The following is a 26,657-nucleotide window of genomic DNA, read 5'->3' on the forward strand; positions in this document are numbered from 1 at the left end:
TTTCCCAAATCCAGTAAATTATAATAAACAATTAATTATGATACATGCCTATCCATTAAAAAAAAATATTTTTTAGCAGTTTGAAGATTTTACAGCCGTTTCCGGGCTAGAGAATTTTGATGTCAGAAATCATATGGATTTTCTTCTTCTTCTTTTATTGTAATAAAGAAAATATTTATTTTCTCTTGTGAAAAAAGTTTTGATATAATTTAATACAGAATGTTATGCTTGTGTATTATAGTATTATATGAGATTTTTACGTAATATCTGTTTGTTAATTTTTAACGACCTTCTTCTTTTAAAGTAAGAATTATATTTAAAAAATTTAACTGTGCAAATAAATATTTTGGAATTTCTATAATATGAAAGCATTAATAACTATTTTGATTCAAGTGCCACTTTTAACACAGATGTAAAAAATGAATACGTAAAAAAACACCGAATAAAATAACTGATTTATTCACAGTTTTAAAGAGTAGTTTTTCTGTTGCGGTAAGTGCTAATAAAAAATTCTGTTACGCTAATAAAAAATATATGAATAATAAATTACAAATTTAAATTATAATCGTGTATAAAGATGGACAGGAAGAGATGAAGTTCGTCGGTAATAGAACGATATTACATAATTGATAGTGCTTTATTAGCACCTGCAATTCGGATACCACAACTTGAAATCGAACAAGATCTGACCGTCTGTGACCTTGAGGTATCTTATCAGTAGGAGGTCACGTGACGCATGTAGAAGGGGAGGGAGTTCGCAGCGTGCGGCCACGCGCTCTTCTCTGCTTTCAGTAGCTGTGCGGTGTTCGTTGTGGTATCATGCGGAAAACTCCCTCCACAGCGAGGGCTGCCAATAACGGCGTCGGCTACGAATGGGAATACGCCAAACCTCAGGATGACAGGACCAGATGGGAGAAAATCAAGCACGGCATCTGGAATCCGGAAACTCATCAGTTTCTTGGACGTACGGCCAAAAGCTGGGGTGAGTATTACGCAGATATTTTGTCTTGCAAAATATATTTATTATTCGGTTAAAATTATTTCGTTTACATGTGAATATTACTACCGCTCATCAAAATATTTTAAAGGTTTCTGGGATACTCCCTGTTAAAAACCTTCTTTTGAAATCGATTACAGATGAGTTAATCATTCTGATTTGTCTGAATAATTTTACTTTTTCTCCTTAATAAAAATCTAGTTTTGAATGAATAAAAATGAAAAACATTTATCACTGTGATCATTGTGAAGATTTATTATTAATAATTCTAACAAAATTTACATTAATTTTTGTAAATAAATTTTTGGCCTTGGTTTACAATAAGAAATCAAAATATTATTTTGAATCTAAAATTTATAATCTTATTTATTTTATTTTTCCACGACCTCCTTGGACGTTTTAATGTGTGTGCTCGTCTTTTCCATTATGCGTGAGCATATAGGCGTATTTGGGTCAAAATAAAAAAATAAAATCATCAATCGATAGAATTGTAACAGTTATTGTTATTATTAGAATTAGTTTTATTTTTTATTTTGATATTTTCTTCCAAAATCTTTAACGTTGTTTTTTATTTTTTATTATAAAATTCGGTAAAACAATTAAAAAAAAAAAATTATACGTTAGTCTATATGAAGAATAATTTAAAGCAATAATTACATTTTGCCACTTAATATTTAAGTTTATGGTGGGTGAGTTTCTGTTACTGTATTTACGTTTCGTTCAAATAGTACACCAGATAATATTCTATAATAGAATAGTTATTCCTTTCTTACTACGTTAGCTAGTGTTAATTCGATAAACGATTGACTGTTAAATTTAAATATGTCAAAAAAACTATTAGAAGCTATATAATAAAACAGTTATATCTGTTAAATTATCCTAAGTATCTTGAAATACATTTTGATTATTAAGTTAGTAAACTACTTACGGTTTTTACCAATATAAATATAACTTAAGAGAAACTATTTTAATTGACATTAAACGTAAGATTCAATTAAATTATCGTTTAAAAATTCAATGAAGAATAATATTTTTAAACAAAAATGAACGAAAAAGTAATTTTTTTCAAAATCTTAATATTAGAGCATATTTTTAATTTTGTAAATGTTAAACACCCTCGCCATTACGCATCATGTAAATCGGTAGCCGATTAAGAGATCGGGTATCTATTTTAATCGCGTACTTCTCTACCAATGATTTTGAAATACAACAGTAAAAAGTTAGGGTTGATTTTATTTTATTTTTGAATATTTTTTCTATAACCTACCCGGTTTTATTTCATTATTAAATTTATCTTAAAGAATATTTTTAAAAAATTGAAGAAATTTAGCAATTTTTAATCTAACTTGAATTTATTTAATATTAAACAAACAGAAACAGTCTAAATACATTAATTGCATAATAACTAATTACTTCTCATTGTCCTTGTTCAATTTAGGTACCTTGGATCAATAATTTTTTAGTTATCGACAATTTTTTATGTAAGAGCTGTCTCAATCAAAAATAGTAATTTTTAAACGTTAAAACCCAGTTTTCGTATCGATGCTTAAGAGATTGTTAGTAGTAGTAGAAAACAATCGTTATCATTTCGGGATGGAAAATGATCTATAAATAAAAAAAAGGGTTAAATATTTCTCTAAGGTACACGGTCGATGTTTAACAACTGAAGAGAGAAAATGATTGACTAGGACCTTGACTTATGAGCAGCAGTCCAAATAACACCTTTGTAGTCTTTAATCTTCTTACTATCTTTACAGTACTCTCTCCCCTAGTTTAATGTTGTAGATTTACATTTTTTTTAAATATCAAAACCACTTCATCCCTAATGAAACTTTTTAATTTCAATAATGATGACAATAGTAATGATGATATGCAGTAATGATGTCCTTTGACTTTTAATTACACGAGTTTATTGTATTCAGATTACAATTTTTTTTTTAATAATTCCTGGCTGAAATGTCGTTATTTCAAAAATGGTCGATAATCGTTAAACGAAATTTACTGGTAAAAAAAAACAGAAAATTGAATGTGGACATTGAGAAAAAATTAGTTAACTGGGGAAGCGGAAAAATAAGACAAAAATAAAAAGTTGCACTATGATTTTTTTAAAAAGAATTACATGATGAGAATGTAGGCCTCAATTAGAAAGTTTCTTCAGATTTTTGATAAATTTGGGGTTTTCATTTTGGAAACAGACATCAGATCAACTTTTTATTTATATCATTTTTCTTGTCTTAAAGAGACTTTTAAAATGATTTATCACACAAAGGGTGTGACCATTTTAAATATTTGAGTTACAACCTCTGGGCCACCTCCTTCCAAGAAGGGGATGAAATTCTATTTCTCGTCAAAAGGTAAAGTAGTTGACCGATACCTTACCCTGAAAGTTACAGTATTCTATGTGGAATGGTTTTAAAGTTGTCGAGGGGTTTCCATATTTTTGACTCGCTCTAGTGATTTTGCGTAGATCTAAAATGAAAGTAATTATTGTTGAATATTTCATACAGTAACAGCTTGTTATCTGTTGCAAAGTTGTTAAAATATTTGTATAATCGCGCATTGCTAAAAAAGGAGTTATTTATTTTTCTATATTTTATAGCTTCATTTAATTTTCTTGATATATGTTTTTAAATTTATTTTTATTGTATTATAATATTTACTTTTCGCTTTATCTAATAAGCCTTGGATGTTTAAACTTCTCGAGAGTGGTTAAGTCGTTAACGGGATTGACGTGTAACTCATATATCAGCTACATTTCCCAAATGCAAATAAAAAAATTGATACCACGGAGTTTCCGAAATATATAGTGAATCAACTATATTTAATAATAGTCTCTTAAAAGACTTAAATAATATTTATTATAATATTATTTCCTTTAAGCAGCCATTGTACGCCGACACGGGCTTTATTTTTTCTTTGTGTGCCAACGGATTTTTATTTGCAAGGTTATGTTATAATTGTTTGCTTAAAAGTTTAACGTTAAATTACATAATTATCATTGGAGAAGCACATATGTAAAATATAAAATTACTTTTTTATAGTCTTTCTATTTACAAGTAGGAAACATTTCGTAGGGCGCACGTATATATAATCAATAATTACAGTTAAAATTTTTTTATTCATTGATAAAATAATTCCATTATAATAATAGTTGGGCTGCAAACCGAACTTTGATAAGTACTCTATTATGACTTCTTTTATTGTAAGCATTCGATGATAATTTCAAAGAAATTTTGTATAAGATTTTTTATTTTAATTTTTTTTAAGGCAAAAGGTTCTTTAAAGAAAAAAATTGTCGCTAAGCCGCCTAAATTTAAAAACGGAGTCTCAAGATGTATAAACTTTTTTAAACAAAATTTTAACTGAAAATAAAAGTAAAACTTTGTCGTAAAGTAAATATTAAATTAATTTGGCAATAATAAGTTTATATTTTATGCCTTACAGGATGGTAGTCCAAATACATTATAAAATATTAGTCTAATTCACTATAATTGATTAATAATTAGTGTTATTTAAGAAACTTAAAGTTCATACTTAAAAAAACCTGTAATCATCCTCATTTGCGTTCTGGGTAAATGGATTATATCAAAAACGTGATTAATATATTCGGTCTTTTCTTACGATTTTAGTTTAATTTGCAGTTAATTTCAACGTGCTATGTCACTTTCTATCGATTAAGTACAACTTTCGATTTTAAAATCAAGACGCTCTTTTTCGGTTTTTTGGAATATTGCCCCTGGAACATAATTTAAAAAATGGTAATATTAAATAAATTTTAAATAATGCCTGTTTATTGAAAAAGTACAGGAATATATTTCATTAAAAAAAAAAAAAAACATCAATTTTGTTATTGACAAATTAATCGATTCTTATTAATAATCATTATTCTTTATTCTAGACAGTCATATCGAACGTTGCATTTCGTTTGACTGGACATCCCACTAGGTTTTTAATATTTTTAAGTATTTGAAGGAAAGGACCTAAACAGATTGTCTGTCGATTAAGTTGCTTCTTCACTATGGAAATATGACTGAAGTAGAATGTACCTGTTGAAATGAGCTTCAGTGATATACGAGTATATCGAGAGAAAAAGAACAGTTCTAGATCGTATTATTAAAGGACAAAGCTCTTACGTAAACAATTTAGTGAATTATTTAGCCCGGTAGAACAATGTATAATAGTTATCGTATATCCGAATTTTAGACTTTGACTTCAAATAATTCGCAGAACTTCGCTAATCCTATGTAGGTGCGTAGCCGCTGAAATTTGTGTTTAGAAAATAAAATCGAAAACAATATTATAAAGGAGAGTCTAACCTCTAAATTCGTATCGTTAGATTTGTAACGAGTTACTGTGAATTCATCTGTCGTGTTAGTTTGTTCTTGATTTAACTTTGACAAATAAATCAAATAATTTTTACTGAATCAAGAAGTATTTTTTGATGTATCAATAGTACTGATTATTTATGTTTCTTTATTTTGTAAGATGTTTTATACTTTCAGGAAGAATAACGAAAAAGATTCGTTTTTGTGTTCTAAATTATTAATATTTTTTAAATTAAAGATTATTTTCCTATTTTATTTATACGGTTACGGGATCGACTGCTGCAGTCATTTAGCAACAGTGGAAATTTGTAGCTTATGAGAAATGCCATACCAAACTGGGATTCGAACCCGAGACCTCCGGATGAAAGGCCGAGACGCTACCACTCCGCCAGGGAAATCGGCGAGATTATTTTCATACTAGAAATTTGTTAAAAATATTTTTACAGTATCTATGTTATTTTTTCGAAAAATGAGATAAACTATTTTTTCAAACTTTTATTTATTGCACAGTTTTTATTTATAGCCTACAAGCGGGAAAATGAATGATAGTCATAGGCTGCTTGGAGTAATTTTTTAGCAACTTCAAATAATGAAACAGGTTCTCAACCAAAAAATAAATGAATAAAAAAGTTTATTTATTGAAAATATTTGGTATAAAAATTATTCTGAAAAGTATTTCAAGACCAATGTAATGAAATTTACTTTCATTAAACGAAGTTATTAATTTTTGTGTAATTTGGTCACGTATCAAAGTTCATTGAATAACATCGTCATAAAATCTTATCGGTAGAAATATCTTTTATTCATCCATTAATTTTGGATAGCTGTTTTTATCAGAAATCGATTTATCCTAATTATTTCGTAATTAACAGCTTTCATACTCATGAATACTATCTTCATTTCCTTTTCATGTTACTTTTTTAGTATTGTAAACATTTTTTGTTTTACTGGAATCAAATTACTTTTACATTCAATAAACTATGATAAATTTATTACAGTTTAATGGCTGTTGTAACTGTCAATTAAATGTCGGGGTTGGTTTGTTGATGACAGAATGCAACTTCGCTTGTCGAATATGTATGAATTATATCGGTAATTCATTTAAAGGTATTGCAGAATATTTTTGTAATCTAGTCAACAGGTACTTTCCTGTTGAAACTGGATTTTTTTAGAATAGGTTAATTTTCCTTAATTAAATTAGGTTAATTAGGTTAATTACATTTTGTAGATAATACTACTAACCAGTAATTTTCATTTATAAATATATTTATTAAATAAATTACTTTTTGAAATTTTATTACTGAATTATTGATTGTAATTGAAATGCTTATTGATTGTATCGTTAATAATAAAGCAATAATTTTATCAGTAAAAGAGTTACCAGGAATTTATTTTTTCGCGAACAATTTACTGAAGGAAATATTATTAAAAATAAATAAAAATTATGAAGTATTAGATTCGCTTTCACGTCTTATGAATTAAGGTTGAACTGCTAGAAATGTAAAATGAAAAAAAGAATTAAAAATAGCAGAAAGAAAAAAGTTACAATAATCTTTTAGAAAGAAGAGACTTTAGTAGATGCAATATGTCGACTACATTTATCTTGAATTCGTGTGCAAGTTCTAATTTTATACGTACCGTAATAGTTCTTCAGATTTTTCTAAGATTATTTTAGATCGTCCGATTTATAGCTATTTCTTCTCCAGTTTTCTATTTTATTTTATAACATTTTTTACCAGATTGGTAATAGCTAATTTTTGAATTTACTGAATTTAACAGTATACGTTTACGATACGTATGTATAACCTTTTTATGCGACAGATCTAGTTCTGATTGTAATTTCATTACGTGATCACTATATTTAAAAAAAAAAAACAGCATGTAAAATAGAAATTTATACATGAATTATGATTACGTTTATGGATTTTTTTCTGTCGAATAATGTTTTATTTAAAAATTTCCCTAAATATAAAATACAAGTAAGCTTCAAAAGTCTTCAAAAAGTATACCATTTACTTTTTCCTGCAAACTTTGATTATGAATTTGCGCTTACTCAAAATCAGTCACAAACTACGTATTTGCAAATAACTTGAAAATAACGTAAAAAAGTGAAAGCATTGGACTAATTCCGTACTTCGTGACTATTTTTAATTCACGTCGTTAATTCAAAATAAGAACATGTGTATTTTAGTATATCATATTTTAAAGTTGTTGTTGAGGTTGATTAAATATTTTCTTCTTCTTCATTACAGGGATTCATTACTAGATCTGTTCCGATACCCATCTTTTACTCGATCTTCCCATATCTCTTCTTCCCACAAGTTGATAAGCTAATGAATAGGCATGCTAGCTCCTGGTTTTCTTTTCTCGTGTCATCCTACACAAGCGGTTACACCACCTTTGTCTGTTTTGTCAAAAAAAAATCATGTTTTGTGTATTTCAGTATACAAAAACCTGTCGTGTAAAGGTTGTACTGACCTCTTCGTATATCTTCATTCCTGATCCTATCCTTCCGTGTGCAACCATATACACTACGTAAAAACCTCATCTCCACCGTCTGAATTCTGCTATCCAGCTTTTAGGTGTCTACCAAAGATTCGCTACCGTATAATAGAGCGAGGACGGCTATCGTGTTATAGAATTTAATACATGTATCTTTCTGTGTTTTATTTTACAGATGGCTGTGTATGTTCCCACATATTAGCTGAAATTTGCTAAGTTTTGCAAATGCATCATTATCGAACTGTGTCACATCACAGCCCAGATATTTAAAATGCTTTACTTGCTCAATTATAATCCTTCAATCAATAACTTTGTACTTCTTGGACACTTCCCTTTAAAAGCCACAGTTTTAGTTTTCATCGGTGATATTCTTAAATTATATCGCTTTTCAAATTTTCCAACATTAATACTGCTTTCTGCAATTCGTCTTCACTTTTCCTATATAAAAACTTTATCATCAGCATGCATTAAAGAGTTTATTTAAGTGTCGGCTGAGAGCTGCACACCAGAGTCAACCAACAACTTCTATGTTCGCAACATGTCGTCAATATATATATTAAATAACGTCGGCGATATACAGCAACCCTGTCAAACACTCGTATTTATTGGTTGGGTCTCCGTTACGGCACCATCCACCTCAACCACAATCACCGTCGCCAAATACAAACCTTTCAAGACTTGAATTAAATGAGCTGGAAATCCTCTAGCTTCGAGGACATCCCATAGGATGGAGCGCTTAACAAAATTAAATGCTTTAATGAAATCTATGAAAGCTGTCTGGATTTCAATGTTGTATTCTCTTTTCGTTGATATTATTTGTTTCAGAATAAAAATTGCAAAGAAAATGATCTACCCTTCCGGAAGCCCATCTGTTCTTCAAGCATTAATGATCCCGCTATGTTTCTCAATTTATTATTAATTATTCTGGTATAAAATTTATACGAGGTATCGAGCAAACCAATGTCTTTGTAATTATTTTATTTGTTGTTGTGCCCCTTTTGAATAATGGGATCACTTTAGACTGCGCCCATTCCCTGGGAATATTATGATGCTTCCATCACATATTAAAAGGTGTAGTGAACATAAATGCAGCGAAATAGCTAAAGTCCCATATTTAAACCATTTATTCCCGGGACCTTCCATCCTTTGCTCCTTTTAAGGCTTCAAACAATTCTTCTAAATTTATGTAATTCTCAACACAGTTCTGACAATTAGTGTGATCGTCATTTCTTTCTGTTCCATCATACCAAAGTTCAGTATAGTATTTTTCACCTAGTCTTCCTTACTTACTGTTTATTGTAATCGTATTCTTCTTTACTTTTTTAAGAACTTTCATAACTTTATACGGCAAAGTCTGTCTTCCGTGAACATCATGCTGAATGGTTCCAATGAATCTTTCCCGTGATTGCTGATGAGGTTTTTATTGGGTTGGAAAACGTCTCTTCGTATTTTAACGCAAAAGTAAAATAATTTTTCTGTTATTTCAAATAAAGTTTTACAGAATTTGTAATTTTTAAGTTACAGAGTATGTTGTTTTGATCGGACAGTTTTTCCCATTTATGAGGTAAAGTCATAATCCCTTATAACTTCTATGTTTTGCGGACGAAAAACAGTAATAAATGATTTTCACAGGCTTCTCTTGAAGTCAACTTTACGCCGTTCAGAGAGTTTTGTAGAAACCGAAACAAATAGTAGTCTGACGATATAAAATCAGAACTGTACACGGTGGATGCATTAAAACCTGTTGATCAAGCTCATAAAGCTAAACGTTGATTGACAAATCTAATGAAAATTACATGAAACAAAGTTCGATCATATGAAAATTAATATTTAATAATTGAATATTTAAATACACAGTTATATTAATATATTTTGCAACCGCCTGTAATTTTTTAAAACTTGAATAAAGCAGATAATGACAAAAATCATTGGTTGCCCCTCTATAATGTGATTTAAAAAAATCATGTCAAGCATAGCATTTTTCATATGCTACAAATTTCCATTCTCATAGAGCAAAAATTACCAAAGTAGTTGATGACCGTCATCTCATAAAATAAATAAAAACTTTCCACACAAACAGTGTAATACACCGATCATTTAAAGTCGTAACAACATAGGAAAATAAAATACGCATTTATAACGTGGCATCATTTAGTAACAGGCATCAAGTAGCCCTCATACAAATGCATTTTAAAACAGTTAGGTAGGGAATTTTCTTTGGTTTCCCTTCACCTTTGGAGATGTATTTTAATCAAATGAAACTTGCAAAATCAGTAGAAAGTGACTAGGAAATAATACTATTTATAAAGTATTGTATTTACTTGACTTTTACGTTGTACTAGAGGCCTGTAAGTTATTACAACAAATATCAATTTTTTGTCGTTTTCCTTGTGCTTTATTTCAACGATTATAATGGAAATGTATTATGTTTTGCATAAAAAAATGCGATTTAACTGAATAATTAAAAATTTGAACTTAAGTTAACTTAAATCAAATGTAAACACTCTCTTACTCTTTCACTATATATACTAGTATATTTACACTTATGTACACACATTCTGTAACAATCAGTATCCCTGGAAGAAGTTACCAAACAAAAAGTAAACAAAACGTTTTTTCAAGACCAAATACCTCTCCAATTTAATGCAATATATACATATTTCTGTCTTTGTTTATGTGTATCTTTTTAATTTAAATTTCCAACTCTAGAACAGTTTGAGAATCTATAATATTTGGGTTTCTTTTTTACATCAACTTCTCTAAAATATATATATATATAGTGATTTTATATACTCAAATTTAAAATATGGCGATAGTTTAATTTTTCAAATATTAATAACTCTAAAATTTGCAGTTTCAAAAAATTATGTTTCGTTTGATAAAATTTTATGCATTTTTTGTGAATATTTACTCCAATATGATTTAAAAAAATCATGGAATACCATATCTGTTCCTATTCATGTAATTATTTAGCATCGTATCTCTTAGGCTAGGGATTCATTCTGTAGAGATTTATTTATATATATATAGATATATATATACATGCACTAGCCGGTTAGGGTTCATTTCGCTCCGTCAAGAAGCCTACCGTAAAGCCAAGGGGCTCCAACCCCTGGATACCCAACGCGCGTCCATTATCTTCGCGGTTGTGAGAAATTTTCGCATTTATATGCTCATTTAACCTCAGGGAGCTGATCTCTTTCCTCTGTCGTATCTTATTCACCTGAAACCTTTCTTTTTTTTTTTTGAACTCTACTCCCCTGGGCCGGTCCGACTGGTTGGTATTGCGCCACCCAGGGGAGTGCCTGTTCTACTCTAATGGGCCTTCCCAACTACCGGCTATAAGTCCGGCATGGCAGGTCGGCCCACCGGTCAGTTCTTTTGAGTTCTTCTGCCCCACCCGTATATCGCCACGTTACGACAATACCAGCATTGTCGCGACGCGGCGATTGGGACTTCTCAGATCTTGATATTAACCTAACGATAAAACCCTTAGGAGTCCCCAGTGGATCATCAGAACCGACACACCTCGGCATGTCAGCCCTCACCACTGAGGCTGTCCACCCTGCCCTATGCTAAAGTTTAAAAACTTAGTTTCCTCTCATCATTGTTTTTCTGCGTAAGTATTCTTTTGATGACCAACTCAACTTTTTTCCAAGTTTCTTCACTGTTTATCATGTTATTGATTAGTCTCCCAGTTCCATCAGATGACAGGTCAATACCGTCTGTCTCTTCCCTCCATTTATGACATACAGTGAAAGTATGTTTGACATCATCATCACAGTTACAGTACATACAGGCTGCAGTTTCCCTTCTACCGACTCTATGCAGATAGTAATTAAAACTACCGTGTCCTGTAAAATACTGTGACGTGTAAAAGTTTATTTCACCGTGTTTTCTATATATCCAGTTCCTTAGATTGGGGATTAGCCTTCTGGTCCTGTCTCCAGGGCCTGCTGTGCTCCATCTCTCCTGCCATCTCTCTATTAGCCTATGCCTCGCTTCATGTACTTCAACACCTTGATCTCTTTCGACTCTGAAATGAGCCATAAGGTCGATCGGAGGCACTCCTGATAAAACGCATAAAGCCTCATAGGAGACTGTCCTGTACGCGGAAACCACGCCTAGCAACAGTCTTCTATGGGTCCTAACTAAGCGTGCCAAATTCTTCTTTATCCGTACTGAAGGCCACCATACCGGGACAGCATATAATATCGATGAAATAACCGAGGACGCAACAACCCTCCTTTTAGACGCTTTAGGTGCTCTTTGAGAGGTCATAATAATATTAAGAGATTTAGTCATCTTATCAGCCCTATTGCAAACCTCATGTATGTGTTCCGTAAATGCACCATTTCTCTGAAAGGTGACCCCCAAGTACTTTAATCTATCTGTTTCTGCTATTACTTGTTCATTGACCTTGATATTTAGCCGTTCGATGATCCTTCTGCCAGTAAATGTAATAAAATTACATTTACCAGTATTTAGCGTTAGATTCTTTTCACATAGCCAACCATTTATTATCTGCAATGCCAGATTTGCCTTTTCTTGTGCCTCCAATTCATGCCTGTCACTCGCCAAGACCACCAAATCGTCGGCATAGGCCATAACTTCAACCCCAGCAGGATAGTCTAGATTTAAGATCTCATCAAACGTTAAGACCCATAATAATGGGCCTAAAACTGAGCCCTGGGGCACTCCACCATGTATATCTATCTCCATTTCTCCTTCTTGCGTTGCCACCTTGCATGTTCTATCAGAGAGGTATCTCATTTCTTGCCTCCTCAAATATGGACTAACATTTTTTGCTAATAGCGCTCTATGTATATGGCTCCATTTAATGGAGCCAAACGCTTTCTTGATATCCAATGAGACAAGCAATGGAACACCCCTCGTCCTCCAGGTGCCGCGTCTTACATCTGTCATCCAGGAGACTACTTTCTTGGCGGCCATCACTGTGGAGCGACCTTTCCAAAATCCATATTGCTTTTGGCTAATCCCCACTCCTTGCTCAATTTCTCCAATAATCCTTGCGGCAAGCATCTTCTCGATCACCTTGCTCGTATTATTTAAAAGGCATAACGGCCTGTATCGAACTTGTTCTTGTTCCTTTCCACCCTTGGGGAGAAAAACAACTCTTGCTTCTCTCCAGCACCGCGGATAGCAGTCATTCTCTAGCCCATGGCTGGCAATGTCCATCATTTCCCAAGGCCGTTTTTTAAAAAGTCCTTTAAGTATAGCAACTGGAATTCTGTCTACGCAGGGGCGTCTTTTATTGCCAACCTGGCCAATGGCACAATTCAGTTCGGCAGGTGTAAATCTCCTGGGCTCAAAATCAGGTAAGGTGATAATCGCTTCTTCTTCGCACGGAAATAACTCGTTGAACTGGTCCCTGGCGTGATGCTCGCTCAATATCGGTAAACGCCTGCCGAACTTCTTCGTGACGATTTTGTATGCCTGGCCCCAGGGATCATTGTCCAACTCCTCGCAGAGTCTGGCCCAATGATCCCTTTTGGCTTTCTTGATAGACCTATTAAGCTGACGCCTTGCTTCTAAATAACATTTGACTGCGGTGTCATATTCAGAGCCGCCTCTGATCCTTAGTCTTTGCTTTTTCCTCCTAGCTTGTTGTAGAGTATTGCGAAAGCACGCTATCTCATTAGACCACCAGTATACTTGTCTTCTACTCCTGGTGGCCCTTATCTCCCTATCCATCTCTTGTTGAATAATTGATGTGAGAGTATCAGGTGTCAATTCAATTATAGTGCTAAGTCTTTGTGACACTTTATCGACTATTTTATCAACCTGGCGAGCCGTGGGTCTAATCACGATAGGTCTTTCTACTGCAGTATGAGTACCATCTCTTATGACCAATTGTAATGAAAAATGGTCACTAGCGACATCATTGTCAAGGACTGTTAATTCACACTGATCCCTCAACCATCTGTTGTCAATGATGACTAGATCAAGTATCGAGTAATGACCTCGAGCCTCATAGGTCGGCGTGCCATCATTTATACAGTGACCATCAATCGATTCCATAAACTCTTCAATTAATTCACCGCGTCTATTACTCTGCGAGCAGCCAGCATAAACAGTTTTGCAATTGAAGTCCCCCAACGAAACAAACTTCTTATTCTGCCTAGACAGAATTCTATATATGCTATCCAAAAACTTCTCATAATCGATGATTGAGATGTTGGGGGAAACATACGCCGCTACAATAATTATGGAATCCAACTCCGTCGCTATTACGCCTTCAGCTCTCTCCTTAAAGCTCAAGGCCATTCTATTGCTTACATTCCTGATGACCACGTCACCCACTGTGTCAGCGATCCATGCTGATTTCGCCGATTCATATCTATTAGGTTCCGTGATCACCAACAGGTCAACATCACGTTCAAAAGCCAGTTCATGTAGCAAGTCTTGCGACAGCGTGCTTCTGTTCGCATTAGCTAAGAGGAGTTTAGTCATGTTTATTATGAGAACACGCCCAAGCACCAGTCCGATGGTCATGACTTCCACAATTGAGGCAGCTCTTAGGCTCCCGACACTCCGCAATCCTATGCCCTTTGCCGCCACAGTTAAAACATAAGTCCAGCCTGTCTGGGCTCTTGCAGTCTTGTCGACGGTGCCCAGAGCCCCAGCATCTGTAGCACTTTTCGTCATCTTCCCTAATAAAGGCTCTGCAGTTCACCCAGCCGATACGTAAGCGTTGCTGCACCATCCTACAGGCTGCCTTATAGGATGTGATCACCGTAACATTCTTAGTCTCCGCGATTCCGGGTCTAATTGAAGAGATCCTGACGTCCTCAGGAATAGGTTATAATAGTATAATATTAGTGAAAATTTTCTAAGTGTTTGAACAAGCTATTGCAAGTTAATAGTTTTAACAACCACTTATAAAAATTTTAGAGAATTTCATAAGAATTCAATAAGAGATTTTTTCTAAGTCCTACAAGACTTTTAGTAGAGGGAATTCCTTTCCTTTATAATTCCCGAACCAGACATCATAATCCAAAAATTCTTTGACCAAAATCCGAACCATAAGCTTCCTGACCCTTTGACCCCCTCCCAAAATTTGACCCCCCCCCAATTTTTTGGACCTCATTTTTGGCATCATACATTTTCGATCTCCCCCCAACCCCCCAATGTTTTGTTTTGGGGCACCAAGGCTTGTGGGTACTCATAGGGCTTGGGATAGTCCCCTGAGTACTGTGATACATCATGAGAAGACGAAGTTCGCTCCCGCTGGAAGCTACAGCCATGCAAAGCACCAGTGCACAGAAGTTATCTCACGTCAAGAAAACCGACGTTAAGGGAAAAAAGAGAGCGCGGCAAGGGTCCACAGATGAGGAGGAACCTTTGCCAGAGACATTGGGAAGTCTGATTCACCAACTAGGGCTCACGATGGCGGCACTTAAGCAACATATAGGGCCCGGCTTGCCCAAGTATATAGGCACCCATGAAATGGAGCTAAAGAAGATTTATGAAGGCTTAAATGCCTTGACTGATCTGTCGGCGCCTTTGACCTTAATTTCGCAGGCCACACAAACGACGTCCACCTATAGAGAAGACGATATTGAACAAATACTCACAAGAAAGCTAGATGATCAAGAACTTATTGAGTTATTACATAGGAGATGGCCCAACGTACTTAGGGCTAAATTGAGTTTGGCCTTCTGGAGTAGGGGATACGTGTAGCTTGAGAGATGTTTGCAGAATCCGTGACAGTGAAAATTATGATGCAAGGAGTCCCAAATATAAGGCGGGGGATATTATGAAGGATGAGCAAACTGTCTTTGGAGAGGAGACAGAAGTGAAGCGGAGAAAGTATAAAATTTACTATGACCCTAGCATGGATGAGAAGAGTACTATGCTTACCATACTGAAAGCTCTTAGAAGAATTAAAAGAAATAATTATAAATTAGCATATATATTGCCTAATAATAGTATAGGAAACTATACTAAAAAGATTTTGTCGTACCTCTATAAGGAAAAAGAAGAAGCTATCAAAGTTCTGACTCTACATACGGACAGTGCTGATACCCAGGTTAGGCCCGGGCAAATGCGTATTAAGAAGTCAACCCTCCTACGGAGCATAGCAGAACATTAGTCGTTAAAGCTGCGGGTAAATCATATGCTGAACTTTTGGGTGCCATGAAGACGGCGGTTGCAAAAGATGATGCTAAAGATGTAATTTCTCTAAAAAAAGGAAGAAATGATGAGGTACTGGTAAGAATTCAGGGTTCTAAAAGTGCTGAAGAATTTACGAGTATTCTAAAAAGTAAAGCTGCAGACCTAAAAGTGGATCTTAAAACAAGAGCCGGGCGTCGAACCATTGTCCATATCAGAGATGTCGAAGTAGATACCACTGAAGAAGAAATCTTAGCGGCAGTAACGGCAAGAGTTGGTGATATTCACGTGAAACCTGGCTACGCTTATCGACACTTGATCTTCCTAGATCCTCTCTTTTTCCTGTTTAGCCTCCGGTAACTACCGTTTAGTTAATTCTTCAGAGGATGAATGAGAATGATATGTATGAGTGTAAATGAAGTGTAGTCTTGTACATTCTCAGTTCGACCATTCCTGAGATGTGTGGTTAATTGAAACCCAACCACCAAAGAACATCGGTATCCACGATCTAGTATTCTAATCCGTGTAAAATTAATTGGCTTTACTAGGATTTGAACGCTGTACCTCTCGACTTTCCAAATCAGCTGATTTGGGAAGACGCGTTAACCACTAGACCAACCCGATGGGTCAATCTTCCTAGATCCGATCTCTTCTTAGAGGGCATAATGAAAAAGATTGAGAAAACTGCATGGAAAAAAGTAAAAGAAAAATTAATAATAAAAGGGACGTTATGTACAAAAAATGAAAGAGGAAACGACGTACAGATTTTACTTGAAAAAAAAAGAGTTACTAAAGGCAGAATAGTAAGTAACTACAGAAATTTGAATAATAAATATTTTGCAGATAGTCATTAAAGAAAATATTTTAGTTATTTTATTTCATCATATTTCTGTTGCCGTGGTGACAGAAATATAAACGAGTAAAAGGATTAATTTTTATTTCTAATGAATATCTGTAATTCACAACTTCATCCCCAAGGGGAGCAGGACCTTGATCTGTTGCTTTAAACCTTGCCAGGAATAACACGAAAGTACCCTGAAAATTTGAAAGCAATCGGTTTTGTTTGTTCTCATGTGATGCTGTTGCAAACAATCAGATAAAATTTCGCATTTACTCGTGTAAGTGATTAAACGATAGAAAGTGATTCAGAAGTGTAGAAGTATAAAATTACTATTTTAAGGAAAGTTCTATCCGTCCTTATTTATACAAAAATCAACCATATGTTTACCTTATTACCTTATAATTACCTTATTTTTAGCAAAAAATCAAGTGATAAATAAAATAGCCAAATAATCAAATGATACAGGATTTAAAAAAATGTTGACGATATATATACGATTTTCTTGATGATAAGGCGAGGGTGAAATCCGGTATTCAATAATTTACTCCCGCTTTTTGGGATACAAAGAATGAAAAAAATCGTGAAACAATTGAAATGAGGGAAGTATGTTTTATCAGGTTTCACCATCAAATTGTATCAATAGTATGCTTGTAACGATTACTGTTGTAAAACTAAACACCCATTCTAAAACACCCATTCAATTCCATACTCTTTTACTACCGTACTGTATCAAATTGACGCGTCGGTTTGTTTACTGATGGACAGCGTAAATCCTTTTGATGCACAGCTTTTGCAAGTAGAGCGTGTACATCACTTGGATATTCGTGCAACAGGTTGTTCATGACTCAGTCTATCTTATTCACTTCACTGTTATTCATTGCTGCAAATTCATAAGAAATGAAGACTGATTTCTGTGACCTTTGTCACTTAGTGGTAAAATTTGAATTACTAGGCAGACTCTCTTATAGTTTAATTCGCTAGCTTACGAGTAAATTCTGTATTACGTACGCGCACGCCCACACACAAGATTTAGTAATGTTACAGGTAAATCCTTTTATTTTACAAATTATATTAGGCGATTTAACTACTTTTTGTTAGAAAAAATATAAGTAGTCCTTAATTATAATTTAGGTTTTGTTTAAGAAAAGTAAAAATGTTTTTAAGTAGTACACTTTTTTACGTGTTATGAAACAGTTTAATAAACAAATCATTTAACAATTTATTCAATTATAAAATAATATTTGTTATTTCACTGTAAAACAGAATAATATTCATTAACATTTGAATGTGTGAAGAAAAGAAAAATTTGTTACTTAGGTTATTTTGTACTTGAATCATCCTAAAAAACTATAGTTTGGCTAACGAAGGAAAATATGTTTATGAAAATATGTTTTAGTTTTGTAACATTGGTTTCACCCGGTGTAACTAATATCGGTTTCACTTGCTGTGATATAAAAACACGTAATATATACAATAAAATATTGTATATATCCTCTTTGTGTTACTTTACTTTATTAAGGCCTAGTTTATACAGAATGAAAGTGTCATTTACATTTAAAGACGTACATGCACATACGGTTTTTCTTCCTTTTTGTACATGCAATTTCCGTGCTGTAAATTTTATATTCAACAAATCTGGAAAAATGTACAGTTACCATATGGTAAAAAAATATTAAAAAGAAGTTTTTTTTGTCCTCAGTCATTTGACTGGTTTGTTGCAGCTCTTCAAGATTCCCTATCTAGTGGCAGTCGTTTCATTTCGATATACCAGATGTAGGATGTACCGACATCCTATATCCCTAACAATTTGTTTTACATATTCCAGACGTTGCCTACCTGCACAATTTTTCCCATCTACATGACTCTCCAATATTAAAGCGACTATTCCAGGATGCCTTAATATGTGGCCTATAAGTCTGTCTCTTCTTTTAACTATATTTTTCCAAATGCTTCTTTCTTCATCAATTTGCCGCAACACTTCTTTATTTGTCACTTTATCCACCAAATTGATTTTTAGCATTCTCCTAGAGCACCACATTTCATAAAGCTTCTAATCTTTTCTTGTCAGGTATCGTCCAAGTTTCACTTCCATATAAAGCTACACTTCAAACATCAAACATATACTTCCAAAAATGTTTTCTTGACGTTTAAATTAATTTTTGATGTAAGCAAATTATATTTCTGACTGAAAGCTCGTTTCGCCTGTGCTATTCGGCATTTTATATCGCTCCTGCTTCGTTCATTTTTAGTAATTCTACTTCCCAAATAACAAAATTCTTCTACTTCCGTAATCTTTTCCCTTCCTATTTTTATATTCAGTGGTCCATCTGTATTATTTTTTTATAGCCCCTAATAAAAAAACTGCTTACTAAAAACATTTTCATGGCTTAAAAAAATGATTTTTTTTATTTTGCCCAAATAAAAAACGGCTTCTTAAAAAAAAAAAAATCTCTGTCATCATTTGTCGTATCAAGATGGTTTTCTTAACTAACCATCAATTAGGTAAACTGTTGCTGACTTTAGATATCACTATGTTTTTCATTTTTATTTTCCTAATGTATCCGTTGCAATCTTTCTTTCTTTTTTCTGTTTAACCTCCGGTAACTACCGTTTAGATAATACTTCAGAGGATGATTGAGGATGATATGTATGAGTGTAAATGAAATGTAGTTTTGTACATTCTCAGATCGACCATTTCTGAGATGTGTGGTTAATTGAAACCCAACCACCAAAGAACACCAGTATCCACGATCTAGTATTCAAGTCCGTGTAAAAATAACTGGTTTTACTGCCACTTATTTTATCCGTTGCAACTGTTCAATTGATTTGCAACGACGAGATAACCCATTAGACCAGCCCGGTGGGCTAGTATGTTTTTAATCATTTTTTTTTTGTATCAGCTGATTATCAAAACATATTAAACAATAATAAAAATTTTAGGAAGTTTGACAAATATTTACTTGTTTTTATTTGTATATTTTAAAAACTACGGTATTTTAGATCAATTTATTGAACTCCGGATTACATTTTTTTTTTTTTTAAATAGGTTTTAAATATATTTGCCACACTCCACTATCTTTACATTACAACCTTTTAAGCTACTTACTACATCCTGCAATTCCCCAAAAGCTAAGAAGATTGGAAATTTGGTAAAAGTTAGTTGATATGATAAAGTGCTATGAAAATTAAACGTTTTCATCTTAAAAAGTAAAGGTTAGTTAAAGGATATTAAAAAATAATTTCATCTTCAAGTATTAAAGAATTTGAATACACTGTATGCTCACATATATAAGAATTTAAACATATACGTATGCATAAGAATTAATATATACTAGTGAAGAATTATTAGTGTAAAAAAAAAGTTACATGTAATTATTAAAAACGAGTTCTTTAAAAAGTCGTTATTATAAATATGAGTAATTATTTCTATTATTCTGATAACTACTACATACTGGTATTATCAATATTATTGTTTATTGTAAATAATAAGTTTGTGGTAAATAGAAAGTTTTTTCTACAATTTATTTTAAACATTAACCATTAATTGATGTTATACACATGTTAATTTTGTAAAATTATGTAACGATTTTTGATAAAATGAGATTTATAATATTAAATGTCTAGTTCAATTAACTACATATATAATATGAATGTAAACAGCGAATACATTTTTAAATAAACAATAAAATGGTGTTATACTTTTGTAACGAAGTTATTTAAAATAAATCTAGGTACGTGTGTGTAAATCCATTACAACACACACACACACACCTATCAGGTATGATAGGTATATGCATTTAATTATATCAGACATATATAACGCAAAAGGTGTTATGCTAAAAATAATAATAATAATAAAATTAAGTAATTTTAGGGAAGCTAAGAATTTTTATTTTATAAATCATAAATAAAATATTCTAGTTACCGTAGAAAAGCAGTTTTCTCATAACATTCATCGCTGTACTTCAGAACGAATAGTGTCGCACATCAAAGACTGGTCAATATTGGAGGAAGAGTTAGCTAGTGATCACCGTGCTATAGTGTTTTCGATAGTCTATGAGAGGACGGGGCGCCGCACACGACTACAGCGTAGGAAACCGTCGGAACTTCAAGCTAACAGAATTATAGAGAGAGTTGCTTAGGATCTCGGTCCCACAAGGAATGTCAAGCCTGAAAAACTCATGGAAGATCTCGTTCCAGCGTGTAACCAGGCAAGTAGGCTGACCACCCGGTGCAAGAAAAAGGTACACTGGTAGACAGACAAAATTGCTGGCCGGAGGGTGGCTGCTCTGTCGGCAAGGAGGAAACTACAAAGGGCAAACAGGAGACTACATCCTGAGACGGGGAGGCTGTAATTGGAGTATCGAGTAGCAAGGAAAACCTTATGTGCTACTATTAAGACTGCTAAGATAAAGGCATGGGATGACCTCCTGGAAGACTTGAATATGGACCCGTGATGGCGGGTCTATAAACTGGTTACGGACTAGTTTGGTGAACTTGTCTCCTCTTTGTCTCGTGGGAATGCATTGAGAGCCATCCTTGAACTACTTCCGGGGATTGAGACGGACCGACAAGAGATAAGAATCAATCATGGAAATAGACCAACCACAGAGGAACTGAGAGGTGCAGCTATGAAGATAAATCCGAACAAGAGCCCTAGACCGGATCAGATTCCGAGATCCATTATTAAAACGTTTGTGGAGAAGCATCCGTGGAGTATTCTGAATACTTTTAACGGGACACTTGGGGAGTGTCATTTCCCCCTATGTTGGAGAGAAGCCAAGTTAGTCTTTATACCAAAGAAAGTCAGGACATGTCTGAATAGGCCATCTAGAACTGGTCCCTAAAAAAACCTCCATGGTAGCCATGGTTGGGAGGAGAAATATTACAGACATCCAGGTAAAGATTGGTGAAGTCACAATAACCACGTCGGCGTCAGAATAACAAATACTTTGGCGTCTGTTTGGAGAAAAGAGCACTTTTTAATATGCTTATAAAGAAAGTCACAGAACGAGCTGAGAAGGTCGTTGGGAAACTAAGCAGGCTTATGTGTAAACATAAGGGGCCTAGGGCCTCCAAAAAACAATTAATTCTGACTGTTATCTCTTCTGTAATCATGTATGCGGTACCAGCATGGGGGTATGTTCTTGAGAGGAGGAGGAACGCGGATAGGCTGGCCTCCCTACAGAGAAGGGCTGCACTTAGAATAGCGGAGGTATACCGTACTACTCCTGACCTTCCGAGGCCGCGCAATGCTTAATTGCCGGTCAGGTTCCGGTAGGGGGAGCTGGTGAGATGGATAGGATTAGTCGGTAGGGCACAGGCATACATACGCAATTTATTAACACCTTGCGGAACCTGTTGCGAGTCCAATACTGATCCCTTGGGGGCGTACGTAAATGGCATTCCCCTCCTCATCAGTACACCAAAAAAAAAAAAAAAAAACATCGCTGGATACTTATTATATTTTCAGCTCAATTTAGGTTATGTTGAGTGGCAAAGTTAGCTTTTAAATGAAATTTCTAAAAAAAATGTTTTCATTAAGTTTTTACATTCAACCTCCCAACTCATAGAATATGTAAGTTACTCAGATAAAAAAAGAGATATCGTAAAAAGAGCCTATTTTTGAAATGTATTCGATGAGTTTCTTTCTATTAAAAACAGTTTTATTGGTTTATTAATAAAATAACGTGTAACGAACAAGCTTTCACTCAGCTATTTTTTTTTATTTATTGAAGTCGATATTATAAGAGCTCAAATCTAGGTATCTTTTTTTGCTAACCAGACTACAGTAAACTAGATTCAAAATAATCTATATTCATTCTTTATTCTGATTATTTATGTAGTATAAATCTTTTTTCAGCTGAAAGTGTCTAACCTATGTAAAATCGAATAGTTTCTGTTTTAAAAACTTAAGCAAAATTCATGATTAACTTGGTTGCAATGGCCAAGGTCATTAGGAGAAATTGAATACAGTAGGATTTTCATACCAAATATTTATTATTTGTTTGAATATTCTTTTAAAATATTATTATATCGTAATAAATTTCATCAAATTTTTATTAAATAGGTTTAAACATTAATATCTGTTTTAGTTAACAAATAAAACTGTTTGTGGTCAGCAAGACTGCATACTCTGATATCTTGGCCATCCTGAGATAACCGTAGGCGAGATTTGTTCATAAATGATTTATATTTTCTGTTTTGATTTATATTGTTCTGTTATATTCATGTAACGTGTTATTACATCTAATTACAATTTTAAAAAGACAAGTGTATTAAATAGGATTTTTCTTTATATCAATTAATAAAACTATATTTGTTATTTAGGTGCACTCAAGATTTCGTTTTTAATCACAATAGAGAAACTTGATTTTATTGATGTAATGTTATAGACACGATTATACTTTATTTGAGTGTAATCAGGTTTACACGTTGAAAAATTAAAATGGATTTTTGACATTTAAAAGTTATTACTAAATGAATTTTAGTTAGAAATGACGTTTCGATTAATGTTGAAAAGAAAAGCGAAATCGGTTAAATATGTATAAACCATGTCTATAAGATATAGGTTCAAAAATTAAGCTGAATTTTATTTGAGTGTAAGAACTATGCCAATCAACGCTGACAACCATTTATCGATTATCTCAGAATGACAAAAATGCGAATGAATAGTTCTGGATAGATATCGATTGAGCTTGAACTTTAAGCCCATGTAGCCATTATCGATCTAAATACTCCTGTCAATAAAACTCGTACAGTTTTCTACCGTTTATTTCGAAGTAAATAATTTAATTATTCTTTCTATAGGTATATTGACAGCAACATACAGATATCACGTCGACAGCCAATATTATTAGTCTATATCTACCCTCTACTGTTAAAAGAATAATAGTTGAAAAAATGTTAAAAAATATTTTAGAAAAAACTTTTGCAACGTTTATGAATATAAAATTACGTTTATATTTATTAAATTATGTCCTTACTATAAAAGTGGGAAAATGGTATGTATTATAATTACAACGTAAATCCCTTTATTGTAAAAAAAATTGTAATTTACATAATTACTTGTTACTTGCATATGTAATTATGAAATGGTAATAATAGCATATTACTGTCATTTAAAAAAAAAGTCTTTAAATATTATTCATTTATTATTATTTTTTAGGTTACTTTGTTGCCTATTAAAAAATATTTACTTTGCAAAAATTAGACGCTTTAACGAGTAAATTTTCCTGTCTGTTGGTTTTCATTTTTAATTAACAAATCTATACACTAGTTTGTTTAAGTATTTATATTGTATTGACATGTCCATTTAAGTGGAATAATAAATGATTTAAGGTGATTTTTCTTAACACTTCAATATTTCGTTTACATAGTAATTACTTCTCAAGGCCACTCTCATTATAATTAAATTGATTTTGAAGAGGTAGCAGAACAGCTTATAATTACTCCTAATAACTACCTCGAATCATTTTTTCCTCTTTATGATTGGTACGATAGTGAATTGTATTACTGTTTTATATGTGTGCGCGCGTCTGTATATATATAATATTTGTGAAACGGTAACAAACTTAGTTTGAATATTAAAATAAAATCAGTTTTATTTTAATCAGAATTTCAGGTTACTGTCATTACATTTTCGTAACTAAGTATTCTACAATAAAAAACTATCGTTATGCCTTAAATAGCACTGTTATTAAGTAATATTGTCTATATAAACTATTAATGTCATCGCTAACAAAAAAATTTCGATTTTTTATGAAGTATTTATTATAAGTTAAAAAAGAAAAGGTTTTTCTTGCTCTTTAAAAGGAAATTTTAATGCATTAATCGCGTTAGGCTTAATTCCATAATAATTAAATAAATGTGGCATTAAAAATTATTTCAAAACATTTAATTTATTGAATGTAATAACATGACTTAAAATACTTACAAATCATAGCATTCAGGCTGGCGGTGATGTAAATTTTTAAACTTGAAGACGTGCCATATTCAAATTCAGTAACGCCAACACTAAAAGTAACCGCTGCAAACTTGGAATAATCAAAAATATCACTATTGAAAAAACTGAACTGAGAATTCATATGTTATTTTTACTACTCTAGAATGGATTTGAAATGAATGAAACACGTGAAAAAATATTTAAAAAAAAAATTATAATTAATTGGTATCTGATTATTGTATATATAAATGTTTAACAGATTCAAAACATCTTAATATTTCGAAGGAGAAGATTCTAAGGTTGTTATAGACCATCTAAATTATAATTTTGCCCTGTCATAGTAACATTAGACACCCGAATTATACAAGGATGATTGACCATTACAGCCTTAATCAGGCGTGGGCAGTTGGTAGTCGATAAAGGACATTCGGAGGTCTTATTGGGGGGCCTGGAAGAGGAGAATTGGGGGCTTGTTCTACCATTGTCGTAGATTCTGCTGCAGGAGATAAGACTGTGGTAGAAGATATTTATCTAGCGTTAAAGAGGATACAAGAACTGAGTGTTACAGCCGTCTACGGAGTAACAGCAAACAGAGTAGGCTGGTTTCTTAAGAAGTTAATTGAATATCTTAATAGGAGGAAGGATAACAGAAGTTCCGTTTATCTTGAAGAGGAAGGGCAGCAGAGGCGGGCCGGTTTGAGCGGCCAACAGCGGAGTGGTGAGGGGTCAGTGACGATTCTCATTAAATTCGTAGGGCCTCATATGCGGATTTACTTAAGAAAGTTAAGCAGGAGGTGCATAAAGAAGACCTGGGAGATGTGTTATCTATCAAAAAAAGGACAGTGGGAGGTGGTATATATAAGGGTCAGAGGGCCAAATAAGAAGATGGAGGCTGTTCAACAAAAGGCAAAGGCAAAGCTGGAGGGCGTCAGCGTCGTAAGGGGAACAAGGAGCAAACCTGTCTACATCCTATATTCGTATTAAAGATTTAGAGGAAGATGTCACCGAGCCTATGATTTTGGCGGCAGTGCGGAAGATGGCGGATGTACGAAGAATACCACCGGTACATTACCGCATGTGGTGGCTGTGCATTTTGTTAAGGCGGAAAGGATTAGAATTGGCTGGATACTCTGTCGGGTCTCCATGAGTCAGAATGTCGGACCCAAGTGTTTTAGGTGACATAAGGTGGGCCATATTGCGGCCAGATGTAATGGGCCTGATAGATCAGGTACATGTTTTGAACTGTGGCAGGGATGGTCATCAGGCCTCGAAATATAGAGAAAGGTCTAAGTATTTGGAGTATGGCCGGTTGGGCCACAGGACCGGGAGTGGAGTGTGCATCAAGGATGGTTAAATTCCTTCATATTAATGTGAACAGAAGTCCCGCCCCCCATGATACCATCTTTGGACTGGCGAGGAATATTGAACCGGATATATTCGTTATATCAGAACCAAATTTGGCGAGGTCGGCCACTGATGGGTGGTTAGTGGGTGGTTCTCGTGGAGCTGCCATCTATCGGCTTAACGCTCGTATGCCTATATTGCATCATGGGTTGGGCCGTGGATATGTATGGGAGAGTTTATGGGTTTTATCCGTTATAGCGTATATGTTTATTCGAATAGTGGATTTGAAGAGTATGAAATTGTCCTGGAGGAGTTAAGCAGGGAAAGGTATCAGCATGATAAGGGAGGAGATTTCAAAGCGAAAAATGTTGCATGGGGCAGGAATATTACCAACGGAAGAGGCGCGTTACTTGAAGAGATGATGGCAGGCCTAGGACTTGTGTGTCTAAATGACGGTGAGGCACCAAGATTAGTCAGGGACAGGGGGTCTTCCTACTTATAGAGAGAGTAGGATGTTGGTCGGTGTTGCAGGAAGAGATGCTCAGTAACCAGAAGCGCTCTGTTTTG

The 26,657-nt window shown here is 33.7% G+C and overlaps 1 protein-coding gene across 2 annotated transcripts in view; it reads left to right on the forward strand.

The window, feature by feature from the left end:
- Positions 1-779: 779 nt before the first annotated feature.
- Positions 780-26,657, forward strand: part of LOC142319216 (sodium/potassium-transporting ATPase subunit beta-2-like) — a 121,737-nt gene continuing 95,859 nt past the window's right edge. For both annotated transcript variants that reach the window (XR_012755137.1, XM_075356245.1), the window contains exon 1: positions 780-982. Coding sequence is in view for 1 of the 2 variants with exons in the window: in XM_075356245.1 (XP_075212360.1) it covers positions 820-982 (163 nt within the window). In the remaining variant the exon portion in view is untranslated. The remainder of the gene's footprint in view (positions 983-26,657) is intronic.

Source organism: Lycorma delicatula, chromosome 2, assembly GCF_047948215.1.
Source record: "Lycorma delicatula isolate Av1 chromosome 2, ASM4794821v1, whole genome shotgun sequence".
NCBI classification, from domain to species: domain Eukaryota; kingdom Metazoa; phylum Arthropoda; class Insecta; order Hemiptera; family Fulgoridae; genus Lycorma; species Lycorma delicatula.